The 16,054-nt window shown below is 40.2% G+C and overlaps 1 protein-coding gene across 1 annotated transcript in view; it reads right to left on the bottom strand.

Moving 5' to 3' along the window:
• Nucleotides 1-16,054, bottom strand: part of SLC44A3 (solute carrier family 44 member 3) — an 826,819-nt gene that overhangs the window by 588,899 nt on the left and 221,866 nt on the right. The window contains exon 3 of the mRNA XM_069641271.1: nt 14,367-14,509. Coding sequence (XP_069497372.1) covers nt 14,367-14,509 — 143 coding nt within the window. The remainder of the gene's footprint in view (nt 1-14,366; nt 14,510-16,054) is intronic.

Here is a 16,054-nt window from a genome sequence, read left to right as displayed (position 1 = left end):
GAGCACGAGATATTTATAAGATTATTGGTACTGTTAGCATGGTGCTGAGAGAAAGAGTGTGGAGAGTGATGGGTAAATGGAGTCAGAATTTTTAAAGACATAGGCAAAAGCGAAATGTAGAGATAAAAGAGAAAAATGCATTTTGTGGAGTATTTGACAAGATGCAAGGTGACAAAGGTAAACAGGCAGATCGACCGATGGTCAAGGCAGCAGCTAAAAAGCAGTATGATAGTAAAGGAGTGAGGGAAGTGAGAGGTCCATACAGGCTCTAACGGGGCCAAACTGTGATAGAGAAAATGCCCTTAGATGGTCACACTTTGATAAGGACGCCCAGGTGAAGGGGCTGAAAAAATAGAGGGAGCATGGAAAGAAGGGTCACATGAGTAGATCAAGTGACCCGCCTTGCATGGCAGTGTTGGTCAGGGTGATGACTTGGCCTGGGGCCTGTAGCAGTGATGCAGCCGGGAGACTCGAGGAGGCAGCGGCTCCCGTCCTGATGGCAATCGCCCAGAGTCAACAACAGTGAGCAGGGAACACTGGATGTGGAACGGAGCACATCGTGGATGGTGGCAGTTAGGAAGCACCAGGGCCCTTCCTGATGAAGGAGATCAAGCGGCCCACCCTGGGGTGGTCGGGGAGATGACTTGGCCCCGGGTACGCTGCCGTGATGCAGTTGGGAGGCCATACACACCACAATCACAAGCAGCATCGCCTCTGTCCTGATGGAGTCACCCAGTGTCAACTGCCGTGAGCTGGGAGTGGAGGACACAGTTGATGGAAGGTGGGTCAAATGGCCTCCACTGCCTCATCTACTAACCCCAAACATGGGATTTTGTCACAACTCATCCCGCGCCTATGCATTTGTTTCTTTGTTCCTCCGAGCTTGCCAGTACATACAATCCTTAACTCCTCTCTCCCTTCTGCCACAGGTGGAGTGAGCTGAATCTTGTCTGCATGTCTCCCTTCACTTTTAGTTGTTCCGGACAAGTTGACATTCTAAATGGCCACTTTTTTGTAGCCACAACAAATTGGTACACTGCATTCAGTTATAGACACTGAATTCATTCTTTTGCCTGAATTAAGTCTAAGGTTTATTTTTGTAACTTCCCAACTTTCAACAAGTATTTGTATTTTATTTGAAGAACGGGGATGACAATTCCGATCAGAAATTACTTACAATAACACATTTACATGTGGTGAAGGCATTACCATGAAGGGTGCCTGCACAATAGCAGAAAGATAAGAACAAGTGGTGAGCCGGTTTATGAGGGTGTAAAAAGCGAGACATATATCAGGGACAAAAGAAAACAAACAGAGGAAGATATATATATATATAAGAAAACCGGTGACAGGTCCTTCAAACTAAACACCAGTACTATATAAATATACAAAATTACATTATTGTCACTGGAGGGAGTGACAGGGTCAGGTAGGGAGACTGGGGGAAAGGGCAAGCGGAGCTACCTTTTTTGCAATTAAGTGAAGTTCAACCTGACATTTGAAGAGATCCACAGCGGGTGCTTGCTTTGATTATGATGGGCAACTGGTCCCAGCATTGGCGTAACACCAGCTTTAAGCTGTGCTCCCCCCACAACCTCATCAACAAAGCATGTTCTGCGCCACACTCTGGGCTAGCCTGGACCACCACAGATGAACAATGCCCATGATGACCCTGCTGCTGCAGAAGCATCCTGTACACTGCACACTGCATTAGGTGAAAGATGTAAGTATGTGTTTTAATCAAAACTTAAATCTTTCACCTAGCGCAGAGACAAGAGGGTGCTGCCTGACCCCTGGCACCCAAATTACTACAGTAATGGCACAATTGTAACATAAGAAAACATGACCATTCTGGCTCTGCCAATATATGCTGGTATTCCCATGTAAAACATACTCCGTTGGCTTTACCCTTATTGCCAGTAAAGGCGGTAAAAAATGCAATGCTACATTAAGGCAAGGTCTCCTTGCTGCATGCACAAATGCCCCCTCCAACGTAATAACACTCTTTGCCTTTAACACCAGTAAAAAAGCCACTCCTCATTAAGAAACTATCTCCTTGCTCTTGCTGGCTGCACAAATACTCCCCCCGCCCCCACTCCTGACACCATGCAAGAATAATCATCACATTGACTTTGACCTTGGACTTAACAACAGTAAAAAGGCCATGCAACAGTAAGAAAAAAAAACTCTCGTTGCTAGCTGCACATACTACATCCCACCATCAATTACAAAAGAACACTTAATTAACTAAATAAACCTTTGTAATGCTCTTAATACCAGAGACCAGTCTCTAAGCGTGGGACCTAGATTCAAACCTGTGTTGCTCTGCATTGTCTTGCTTTCAAGACTAACGCGTTGCCCCTGAGATATCCTCCTGGCACGCTCATATTGACTTTGCCCTTCACGCCAGTAAAAATTGCAATGCCGCAGTAAGGGACATTTCCTGGCTGGCTCCACAAACGCCCCCCATTGCCCAAGGTAATAATACGTCGACCATGCAGTGCCCTTAATGCGAGTAAAATACCACCATACCACAGTTACGAAAATGTCCAGGCCGTCTACCCTATTGAAAGCACTGCTCCTTCACTAAACATTCATTAAGTTGTCTTCCCCCAGAAAATGCCAGTAAAACATGGCATGTCACTAAGAAAATGGCAGTGCTCCGGTGCCTCCTGGGCCGAGGGTACAAGTTGAGGGAACATGCGGGTGGATGGCAGCTGCCCACTTTTTTTAGAAGGTGGTTGCCGTCCCCCGTCCTGTGTGTGTAATGTGAAGAACAAGAGGGTGTTTCACTGCCCACACCCCAGGGATCTCTTACTTAGGTGGCCATGGCACGACCACCGTCTTTGGATCCAGACCCGGGGGGTGGAGAAGTGCGGGAGGATCACCTGAGTGAGGGGTCCTCAGGGACTGGGGGAGAGACACCCGATGGAGAGACACGGTATCCCCCCTTTCCCAATACCCTGATCTAATCCTATTTAGAGTCCCCCTCCCCTTCCTACACAAACACTGAGCTGAGGAAGAGGAGGTCTAAGGCTGAAAGGATTACCACTCATGCAATACACTGGACATGTTCCTCTAACAAGACCAGGCAGGCTGAGGCACTTGCCTTTAATCATGCACACCTAATACGTATTAACTCTCCCCACATGATTAAAAGGTGGAACACTGAGAGACACTTTCAGCAAGGCGGTGCACAATAAGGAGCAGTTCCTCCAGGGCTATGGTGAACCAGGTGAAGGAGAGTGACAAACCGAGGGTTTGGACCGAAGGGGCAGGAAGCCAGAGACCCACGGCGAGAGATTGTTATTTCCAAAAGACTGTGTGGATTGCGCATGACAGCCCAGCTGGAAGGAAGAAAGAGTATTCCGAGTGCTACAAGGTTAACAGCCACCCTCCCAGGTGAACGGCAGAGCTGGGGAGGAGCAGAAGCGGCAGTGGTAACAACCTTGACTCCTACATCAAAGGCGCAAAATACAGAAAGCATTGTAACACGACCAGTGAGTTGAGGTTAGCAAAGAAAGCCTGGTCTGTGTTTAATTGAAATGCTTGCGAAAATATCCGAGGGATGAAGGTTACATGAGCGCCGATAACCTGTCAGAGAAAGTCAATCCATTGTTAAGAACTGTGTATACGAAATACAAAGTAGCAGAGTGGTCCTGCGAAGTGAAATTGCCCAATCGAAAGTCTGTGAAATCTTTTAAAGCTGCAGAGGCAGCGGGAAGCGAGAGAAAGAAAGTAACTCCAAAACCGCATGAAAGAAAGGTTTGAAAGACTTGATCTAGTAGCAATTGATATGTCATACGTAGCAAGTACATTTTCCAAGAGACAATGGAACTGAAGGAAAATATGTAAGGTGGAAGTAAAGAAAGAAAGGAGGGTCGAAGTGGTCATGTGGAGGTGAGAGCAGAAATCCTCCCAGTTTCGAAAGTCTTCGACAGCGAAATCAAAATACAAAAAGGAGGTTTGGGCCCGATTGAGAGGAACCTATAGTGTGGAATTTGAAGAAAGCTTGGGGAAGGGAACCCCACCAAGGAGAAAAGCCCGATTGAGGGGAACCTATAGAGAACTGCGGCCAAATACTATACTTAGAAACTTTTTTTGAAACTGTGTAGAAACTTGAAGGGTTAACTGGACTTGGATGAGGGGAACCTGAGAGGTTAACCCTGTGAACTTGTGACTAAGACTTGAATGGCCAAGAAGGTTCTGGAGGACAGAGCCAGCCGCCTAACTGTGTTCACAAGCCAAAGTGTGTTTAGCCATCAAGTGTTCCATCTAACCCCGTGCTATACAAAGTGGGGACGAGAATTAATACTGATTTTTACTGCCATTCTGACATTTTGTTTCACCACTGATTTTTCCTTTTTTAGGTACATATCCCTTTGTCACATTAGTTTGTATTAGAGTGAGGGCAGGCATTATGTTTTTGTTAGTATAGGCCTTTAATGTTTGACTAAGACTGACTAGGAATGTTTCATTATTATTTGATGGCCGAGAATATTCCCATCTTAGTTATAGAGCCAGACAGGGGATTTTCCAACACCCTTGAATCTAACAACAAAGGTTTTGAAACGTGCAACTCTTGTGTCAGTGTCTACTTGTGATACCATGCGTCACCAACAGTTAGGAATGTTAAAATAAATAAAATAAGTTGCTGCACCCACTTGAGGTAAACGGGGCCACGACTGGCATTCCAACCAAGGCTGTGCGACTATGAGGCAACACACTTAACCAGAACATTGCACCCAGAACATTCATACTGCATTCTCCACACACGCACCCAGAACATTCACACACACTGCATTCTCATTCACACAACACACACGCTCACACTCATGCATGCATAAACAGCATTTCCATGCATGCATGTATACATATAAACATATACATCCGACATACGCACACAATACACACATACAGTCATATACAAATAAAAAAAATGGCTTTCTAACCCGTTTCCTGCTCAGCTTCGGAACAGACTCGATACGCAATCTTCACTCCAGGATACGACTCTTGCGTTCCATGCAGAAAGGAAACAGGAAGCAGTAAGAGCTTCCGGGCTCCTGTATGACATCACATATTATCCTCAAGAATTCATTAACTCGTATTTTCATTATCGTTGAGTTACCATGAAGCATCTCGTACCAAATATTTTCTCTATTTACATTTGATGTATCATTAACAAATTCTGAGAAATATTCAATCCTTTGCTTCATCAGTCTTGGAGAAATCAATAACAGATGTAATAGTGATTCCTTTGTATCAGGTATATTACAATGTCTGCAAGTTTTGTAAATCATCTCATTTTTGGCACGAATGCTTTGTATCTCATAGGTATTCAAAACGTTAAACCGGAATCTCATTGTTGGGTTACGAAAGGATCTCAATGGATATTTCATTAAGTATTTCTCTGGTACTGCGTACCATTTCCAAAAGGAGATTAACTGTGTATATAAAGACGAATTTAGAACCACCACGGTTTTCTCTAGCCAGTCATATGCTTTTATCAATTTGTTTACTTTCCGTGGGTTTACTATTAAGGTCTCATTTGTAAGTCCGAGATCCAATAATTTCTTATCACATAACTTTTTTAGATCTTTCATAAAAACTCCATCTAGATCCTTTCCCAGAGTTTGATACAATGAGTTTGTTTCTCCAAGAAGACACGCAGTAAACTTAGTTTTTTGCGATATACTATACTTTGTAACGATTCAATCCTAGTTCATAGCGTATCATTTCCATAGGAATACATTTCGGTAAGTGTCTCAATACCTTACGCCATATACATGCTTCAATGTTTTTTAGATATGGTAACAAATCATTTGAACAGAATTCAAGGCCATAAGCCAATTTTGGGATTGCTTTTGTGTGGTAGAATAGAATACAAGCGCTTAAAGTAAATTTTGCATATCTCCTTTCTATTATTAACATCTGATTCGCAGTGCATAATGCTTTCATTTTGAGTTCCTTCTTCATGTAGCTAAGTGTATGTGTAATGGAGAATGTATAACCCAAATATTTCAAAATCGGTTGTTTTTTTTTTATGCCACCACAAAACATTACCAAAGATTCTTGTTTCAGTGGTTTGGTCCCTGTTTGATAAATCACTGTTTTGTTTGGGTTTATTAGCAGCTTTCTTTCAATTATAAATACTTCAAAAGAAGTCATCCCACCCTGCAGACCAATTTTTGTTCCATCGAACAGGAGAAAGTCATCTGCGTATGCAGTCCACTTTATGGTTGTATTAGCAATCTTCGGGGAGACTAAACCGCTAGTATCCAGAATCTTACCTACCCGGGATACATATAGATTAAATAATGTAGCAGCAAGTCTACTTTATTACTTAGGCGTACTTTCAATACGGTATCTGTATATAGCATTATTATGAGTTCTAATAGACCTTTATCCATTCCTAGATCATCAAGAGTCCTCCACAGTATATGTCTATCAACCTTATCAAAGGCCATGGAGAGGTCCATTGATGCAATATACAGGGCATGATTACCTTTCGTTTTAGCCTTCTCCTGCAGACTTGTTACTATCAAACCTCCCATATCCGTTCCCATTGATTGTCTAAAACCTATTTGTCTTATATCCAGGATATTATTGAGGTTAATCCATCTATTTATTTCTTCCAGGACTATTGCAGTAAATATTTTTGATTCAACATCTGATAGCATAATTGGTCGGTAGTTTAGAGGGCTAAGTCGGTTACCTTTTTTGAATATTAGGATTGCATACGACAACTTCCAAGATATCGGAGTAATGTTATCCCTTATGATCTGGTTAAATAAGCAGTTCAATAGGTTGCCCCATAGGTCACTATTATGTTTTCAAGTAGTGTATGATAAATTATTTGGACCAGGGGTGGACGACCCTTTTGCCTTTCTAATATACTTCAAGATGTTCTTTGTTGAAATGTCCAAAACCCATGGATGGATGCTATTATAGTTGATCATTTCCTTCACATTCGAACAGTTGTATAAATTCTCAAAGTATTTCACCCATACGTCTCCTGCTATCGGATTCATTGAGAGCTGCAACTGCGTAATTTCAGTGCCATTTATGAGTGACCAAATTTTGCGAGTACTATTACCTTCCATAGCTGATATCATTGCTTCACCATCTCTTTGAGCCATATGTGCTCGATGGGATATGATCCAATTTGTATATACTTGTTTACAATGCTTGATTTTTTAAATAATTTCATCTGAGGTATACTTTGATTTTTTTATACTACGCACCTCTTTACGCAGTTGTGACTTTCTTTCCTTTATTTCTTTATCAAACACATGAATACTCTTACGTGCTATTTTTTGATAATATGTTTTCCTTACATTTGTTCTGTCTAACGTTTGTTGTATATAATCTTTGAAAGTTCCACCGGAGTAGATTACCAATTTCCACTCAAGCGGATAAATCTGATAGTCATGTAATAGTAAAGAATTAACCTTTTCTAGGTTATGAATGGTCCATTTAACCCTATTTCCTGCTACATTCATTTCCAAGCGTACATCACATAAATCTGTCACCAGTTTTTGTTTATACCAGGGAAAACATGTTGATATCATTGCATGATCACTTTCCTTAATACCATGAACTTTCAGATTACATCTAGCTTCAATAAAATGATTGCTTACTATTATATAGTCTAGAATTGAATTCAAACCTCTAGATTGCCAAGTAGGAGTGGTGTTATACATTGGTTGCATTCCCCAATTTGAGGCAAATTCCAGCCATAGGCAACCTCTATATACTTTGTTTGTTGCTGAGGTAGAATTAGCTCTTAATGATGCTAACACCCAAGTAGCGTCAGGAATCTCTAGATTGCAGTCAGCGTTCAGATCACCGGCTAATAAAAGTGCCCCCATTGGATATAATTCAAGCCAGTCCGCTATCTTGCAATTTAGGTAATCCAACAGACCGATAAACTGTTCATTTGTGCGTGACACTGCATTCCAATAAATATTAATTATCATAATATCTACGTCTGTTGGGGTTGTTTTTAATTTAAAGGTTCCAATTATCATGCAATCCATTATCAGCTGATTGGACATCATGGTAATATTTACATCTGATCTGTACGCCATTAAGAGACCTCCACTGGGGCGACCAGATGAGCCTTTATTCGCTTTCAGATTTATGGCACCATAGCCATCCCACAACAAATTTCCAATTGCCCATGTCTCTTGTAAAGTCGTACGCCTCTAGTGAACTCACAAGTTCCTTATTCGTAACCATTTGTGAGTAACCCCTTGTATTCCAAGAGACAATGCTAAAGTTCTCATATTGGCTAAAGCAGTTTCGTCGCCGATTTTAAATTCTCTATCGATTCTCTAAGTGACATTGCAAGAGACCTCCATTCCTGCATGTCGATCAAGTGATACCTTGCTTCCACTAGTGCTTTTCTATCATATTCTTTATCTACCGGTATCTGGGCTCCACTTCTTTCATTACCTGAGACCACTGGCATATGTGTGTTAAACTACTGATTTTTAGGAGCGTCACTACGCACAACATCCTGAAATTGCAATACATCAAAGCTTCTCTTTTGTAAGGCTCCCGCCTCCTTTAATATTAATGTCCTTACCAGTGATGAGTTTATAATCAATCTAACATAATCATATCTCTCATTATGAATGAAGTCCACAAGTTGGATATCAGCAGATGATATTAATCTTAATTCAGGTATTTCGCTAAATAAAGATAAGAGGTAATGTCTGTTAAGTGAGATCGGTCCTCCTTCATCAAACACATAGTATGTTACAAGGCTTGGTACATTTGGAAAGGCAAGACGTCTTAGATTTTGAGTTACAGGTCTCTTAGCATCTTTGTTCCAATAATTGGAATCATACTCTGATGCAGATGTATATCCACCATTTTGCGTGGAGTTGATTACAGGCTCCTTATATAACAAATAATCTTTTGTTCTAAGTACATCAGCAGAATGATTTAGATTAGTCACCATGCGTTTTGCTTCACTGAGTTTCTGATTCAAAATATCTTCTATAAGTGTGCTTATGTCAGCACTATTTAATTGTGGCAATTTTGCCTCATTAGGGCTAGACATCTCACGATCAACACTTGTTTTTTTGTGTGTATTATTGTCTATTGTCTTTTCCTGTACTTGCACAGTATTAAATACTTGTGAGTCATCTAGTCTGCCTTCTAAACAGTGTTCACTAGTGCTGTTCGTACTATGCACATTGCTTTTTGGTGTATCCATCGTATTAGAATTCTTGCTTTTTGCTTCGTTAAATTTTTGTTTCAATAGATCTTCAATAATTGAGCTTATAGCTTCACCATTGAGTTTGGAATCTTTCATGACAATGTTATTCAGAGCCTCTTTTGGTATCATTACACCATTTATTGTTACTTTGCTAGTATCTTCATTTACTATGGAGTTACTGCATTTAGATTTAACCTCTGATTCCATAGATTTATTTTCAGTTATCATTGCAGAAGGGCCAGTTGATACGTTTACACTTTTATATCCATGTGGAATGTCATTTCTATTTTCAGTGTTAGAGACCAGCTGAATGTTGGTTACCATGGCTTCCGAATTAATTTTATTAAGTGGAGTGTTTGGTCTGGATGAAGCCTCTGGATTTTTGAAGATGTCAAAGATATCTTGCACACCTCTTTCAAGCGCACGTAGATTACTATCTATCCTTTCTGAGGTAGCTTTATTCTTCATTAACTCAGAAAGCATAGATGTCCCCTCGCTGTACCCAGGATGGGGGGATAAACCATTCTCATCAAACATACCAGTCACATTTTTAGTAGATGTGCTATTAGTGACAGTAACACTGTTCTTACTTACGACTTGTACTTTTCTTATTTGTATTTGTTGTTTGGCATTCCGGCCATACTTTGCGTATATCCATATTTCTCAGGAATTTACGCGAGGTCACATTACTAGCCTTTGTAATTTTAGCCTGTTTTTTTCTTTGTTTTTTCTCTTTTCTTTTCGATATTTTCTCAACAAATGTTGAGTTTTCATCGTCGCTTATCACAGTCACACCACACTTTTCCACGTTGTCAACTCCTATATCTTTCCCAGATACATCTAGTGCTGGTGTTATATTCGCTTCAGGGATGGTGTGTGTTGGGTCTTTTGTTACATACACGTTTGTTGTTGATTCATTTATTTTTTGGGACTCGCTTGCCAATGTATCATCGTACTTATTTTCACTGACTGCTCTGTGGGGATTAATTGACGAGCCCTTGGAAGCATGCATATAAGTTTGCTTGTTTACTGTGGTCACTTCACGTGTTTTATTCATCAAATCGTTGATGGGTTCAGGTAAAGCTATAAATGCCATCACCATTTCTTTTAGTAAATTTGTGCGTATTTTCAATTCCGCCAGAATTAGTGAGTGTTTCTCTATATTTAAAGACTCTACATCAACTTCAATGTTTACATTACCAATCAGAGGCTCAATCACAGCTTCAGAAAGCATGCTCTTATCTAAATGCTGTGACATAGCCAGCAGAGAGTTTTCAACTGAATGGAATATTTGTGGAGTATCTGCATACTTATGAGTCACACTCTCGTTTTTTCCAGAGTTGCTAACCAAACCTGCTAATTGAATCATCCCATTCACAACTCCATCCTCAGCAAACAGTGATTGTGAGCTTTCGCTCAATTGAACATAATCACTATCATCAGAGATTTCAGCTCCTAATCTCTCTTCTAGTGAGCATTGTTGAGCACAATCAAGTTCCTCCGTTAAGAAGGGTGAATCAGATTGCGAGGCTGCAACAGCACGCGCAACACTCATGCGAGTGTTTGATAAGCAAAGCTGGAGCCAACTGTTTGCTGATTACTGATTTCTTAACACTCATGATTTGGACAGTATATCTCTTTACCTCATTTAATTGTAAGTATAATATTCGAGTCAAAACAGTGTAAGCAATTAGTATATATACTTCTTACCAGCCCCACCAGCCCCACAGCCTAAACAGGTGAAACAGGCCACTTGAGAGGCCACTTGCTGAGGCGCGCGCGCTGATGGCGCGCGGTCTCGTATTTTTATGGGGTCCTCACCTTCAGTGGGTGTGGCCAAGTCTTTGTCACTTGTTCACTCGAAGATTGCGTTCCTTTCTTCCTTCTATCAGGCTAGGAATGTCCCCACGCTTGAGTAGTGCATGCGCTATCACAGTCCTATGCTAGCCATTATTGTATCTTTAACAACCATAATTTGCATAGTACACTTGTATCCCAGCAATCTGACGAGTGCTCTTTTTTCTTTGCTTCCCTAAATATGCTTCCCTACCCTGCCAGAACAGATTTTTCTCACCTATGGCTATCTTACCTAAACAGATTACTGACAAGCCTAAACCGGAGAAAAACACTTCTGTAATTGTTGAACATTTCTGACAGAAATCTATAAACGGCTGATGTTTGTCTTTAGATTTTACAGTGAATTTGCTTTCAGATTAAACCATTACTCAGGACCTTTTTTCAAATCTATGCCTCGTTTGATATGCCCGTCTTAATTGCAAACTTCAAACTCTTAAACTGCTGAGGGGGCAGTGGGTGGGCTAACGGTCTTTGTTATGTGATGATTAGCTTTGGAAATTATTTGTTTGGCCTAAGATGACTTTAGAATTTGACTCTTCCTATACAAGCAATATTAATTGACAATACAGTATATTATAATGAATTTACTTTTCTCTGTTATAATATGATTTAGATATATGAGTAAGAGATACAGAAGCATGTTCACTCTATAGGGAAACATTTCTACAATTATGCTGGGATGGAATGTATCGCATACCCATTGGAAGGCTGTTCAGACACCTCCTATTCATAGTATGTATATGGTAGATCCTGAATTCTCAGAAGACATACTACTTTTACCTCACTTAACAGCAGGATTATAAGACATCACAGTAACTTAAACTATGGTAAGAATTATTTCAGTGGGGACTTCATTATACCACACTTCATTTTATAAAATGTCACTTTAATTCTTATCTGCACTGATGTATCTGAATAACCAGCAAGGGGAGCTGAGGGACACTATTGCAACAAACTTTGGTTTAAAACAAGGTTGCAACCTAGCTCTGGTATTATTTAATTTATATCAATCTGACCTGGAACATTAATTAAATACTTGCCATAATTTCCCCCCTAAAATCGGAACTCAGTCAGTTAGTTGGTTATCCTTTGCGGATGACGCAGTCATTGTTGACTGCACTCCAATAGGACTCCAATGGAGCCTGCAGGCTCTTCAAGAATAATCTAAACTTAATGGTCTGTATATCAATTTGGGGAAAACTAAAATCATGGTCATTAATAGGAAAAAGGATGCTAGAACTAAGAAATGTTCTACATGTTTTCCCTGGAAAATCGAGGGAACGACAATCAAAATTGTATCACAATATATTTATCTTGGTATGCCCATTTGTGATGCCTTTAATCATAAATGGATGGCTAATGATATCATGTGTAATGTAACAAAGAAATTCCATGCGACTAAGTCCTTCATATCTCATAGGGGAGGTTATTCAATTGAAGGCCTTTTAAAACATTTTAATGCTTGTATTGTGCCTAGCACCCTTTATGGATTAGATATTTACCATGATTGAGAACTTAATTGGTTATGGGGGCTAGATGGCAAAATCTGGCAGAATGTCCCTTGGGTTCTCCCGAACATCCCAGTTGAGGCCCTATGTAATGAATTAGGGACTCACGTCCATGCTTACTCGCTGCAAGATACGGCAGAGTATATTCTACCTGAAATTCCGGGATTTCTGTATAAACAAGGAGGACATCTATGGCCTATTTAAAGACGTGTTGGACCTAGATTCCCTGGTGGGGATAACGAAGAAGTGATTTAGTTACATTAAGAACTTTATTGGGAATATAGGATTTACAGCTGAGTTTCCTAGTAATATTGGCCTCGACATCAAGCAAATTAAGAAAAAAGGTGCAGAATGGGATAGGATTCCTAGTTTAGACTGCCTGTCTACTACGTCCATGTATAGAATGTATACTACCCAGGGATTCCCAATGGGAAAACCTTTTAAGTATATTGATAATGCACGTAATAATATGATCCGACGATTCGTTATGAGGATCCTGTTTGATCAGTTGCCTACCATGGAAAGGTGGGCGGATGGCAAAAGATAACTTATGGGGAAAGATTGTGTCGTATTTGTAAACTTCAGCCCGCCATCTATTGACAGCATGCCCAATTTTAAGCAATGTATATACCAAAGGCTATAGTAATGTGGTAATGGACATAGCTAGCATACATACAGGCCAATTCTGGGCACATCCTTATTTAGGAAGCACTTTAAAATTAAACAATGCAGCATTTTATATATGGGAATTGACCAAATTGGAGTGTCTTAAAATCAAAGATTGAATCAAATATTTAAATATAGTTGTTAGTTTTAAATGTGATGAAATTGAAACTTGTACCTTCTTTCTTGACTTTTTAAGTTTGATATTATTTTAATATCTTACATGAAATGTTATGTGTTGTTTATCATGATATCTTTTGGCTAAATGGTATATTTACCAATAAAACCAAATCATTTTTTTAAAAAAAAGAATATGTCCCTAAATAATAGCTATGCCTCGTTGGATATGCAAATCTTAATGCCAGACATCAAACTCTTCAGATGCTGCGGGGGCAGTGGGTGGGCTAGTGGTCTTTGTTGTGTGATGATTAGCATGGGAAATTATTGGTTTGGTCAAAGATGACTTCAGAATTTGACTCTTCCTATAAAAGCAATATTAATTGACAATACAGTATATTATAATACATTTACTTTTCTCTATTATAATATGATTTAGATATATGAGTAAGAGATACGGAAGCAAGTTCACTCTATAGGGAAACCTTTTTACAATTACGCTGGGATGGAATGCATCAAATACCCAGTGGAAGGCTGTTCAGACACTCTGTGCTATTCAGAGTATGTATATGGTAGATCCTGAATTCACAGATGCTACTTTTACCTCACCTAACAGCAGGATCATAACATATCATGGTAACTTAAATGTGTCTCTGGAGGATACCTCAACGGCAAAGTGCTTGCTTTGGAAGCAAGACGACACAGAGCAACACAGGTTCGATTCCTGGGAATGCGCTTAGAAACCTCTGGGTATTAAGCGTGTTATAAACAACATATCATATCATATCATAGTCAGATGCTTCAAAGCTAACAGCTACCTCCTTTGCCTCACACTTGGTGGTTATTTATTTGTATTTATTCAAGGTTGAGTTATGAGGTGTGAGCTGTACTAAGCAGAAGGCTGTGTGCCTCTCCAGATGACGATCAATTCTTTTCAATTAAAAGACCTATTGACAGCCACTTCATGAAGGCAACTTGTGTTTTCCACTTACTTTTTGTCCGTCATGTCCTGTCCTGATAGAGGGGCATTTCTCACTGCAGTGTTCCTCCGTCCACATACGTTTCCAAAGCTGTCATAGCCAAACACAAGTCGTTCTGCAGCTCCCGCAGTTAAGGCATAACCGGTTATAAACATCTGTTGAAAAGAAAGTTTTGTTAACACATGATAAAAGATGTATACTTTTATTTATATTTGACACATTTCTTCAAAATTTGAAAACGTTGTCATTTCGGGCCTCATATTTGTGGCATTCTGTACATTTTTACATACAGGAGGCAATGTGTAAGTAAGTAGATGTATTTATTTTGATTGATTTCATTTTTGTAAAGCGCTACGTCACCCATAGGCCTCAAAGCGCTTGAACATGACAAGACAAACAAAGTAACACAAAAAGAAGGAAATGGAATCCGCACAAAAATCAAGGGGGCAAGTCGAGCTATTTACAATAGCTAGTCAGGAGTTCTATTGAAAAAGAGGGTCTTAATGCCCCTCTTAAAGTCTGTGTGGGAGGTTTTTTGCCAGAGCTCAGGTGAGAGTTCATTCCATAAGGTCGGCACCTGACAGTCCAACATGGTACCTCCAAAGGTTTGTAGTTTAAATCTTGGCTGGAATAGCTTTGACGGATTGTGGGATCGTAAACAACGACCAGGAATGAAAGTGGTAAGACGATTTGACAAATACTGTGGTGCCATTCTGTTGCGACATTTGAAAGTAATAGATAGTACTTTATGCATGATCCAATGTTTTACGGAGAGCCAGTGCAGACCTCTTCTGGCCTGTGTGACATGATCTTTTCTAGAAAGGCCACAGGCTTCTCTCACTGCCCCATTTTGGGTAACTTGCAGGCTCTGCATATTGGTGTTTGCTGTACCCAATAAAAGACTATTACAATAGTCTAGTTGTGAATTAATCAAGGCGGAGGCAAGTAGAGCTATTTTTGTGAGAGATATAGGGGCGATTATGGTGGAGAACTTTCGTAACATATCGACATGATGCACAAACCTGGGCTACATGCGATTTCATTGATAATTCTGCATCTGGGATAATAGCCAAGGTTTTTACCTTCTTAGATACGATGATTTTATTCCCAGCTATGAGGAAACTTTCAGATTCTGATGGCAATTTGATACGTTTTTTCCCGAGGCTATAATCAGCAACTCTGTTTTGTCCGCATTTAGCGCTAAGGAATTCATGTACATATGTATAAATATACCCAAGGTATGTCACGATCTGGCGATCTACAGAACACTTACAAACAAACCATAAACTTGAAAACCTTTAATGATTTAGTAGGTAGGAATGGGTGAACTGGAAATAAATGGGATTGTGCAACAGGAGAATCTCTAGATAAAAGTGTCAACTGGATCCGTTCCCGTACTTGGCCGCACATTATCCACTCACAGCTTCAAAGTCCTTCTGCCTGTTAAGGTAGGCTGCCGGCTTCCCCATTGGTCCCCTGCTCCAGGGGCTGGTCTCTCCGTTGATGATTGGTTTACAAGAGTTATTTATTTCAAGAACTATGGGGAAGATCTGCCTATGATTGAGACAGGATCTGAACGAGTCAGGGACCATATTCAGTCTATGGACTAGTAATGTTCCCTTCAATTACTACTGCACGCTGTTCCTCGCAGCTCCCTTGGAGCGCCAATGAGATTTCTCTGCTCCTTGGACTTGGAGACA

The sequence above is a fragment of the Ambystoma mexicanum genome, chromosome 1q (assembly GCF_040938575.1).
Source record: "Ambystoma mexicanum isolate Mex_15411 chromosome 1q, UKY_AmexF1_1, whole genome shotgun sequence".
Classification (NCBI taxonomy): Eukaryota; Metazoa; Chordata; class Amphibia; order Caudata; family Ambystomatidae; genus Ambystoma; species Ambystoma mexicanum.
Note: the sequence above shows the minus strand (reverse complement) of the source record. Positions and strands in the feature narration are given on the sequence as shown.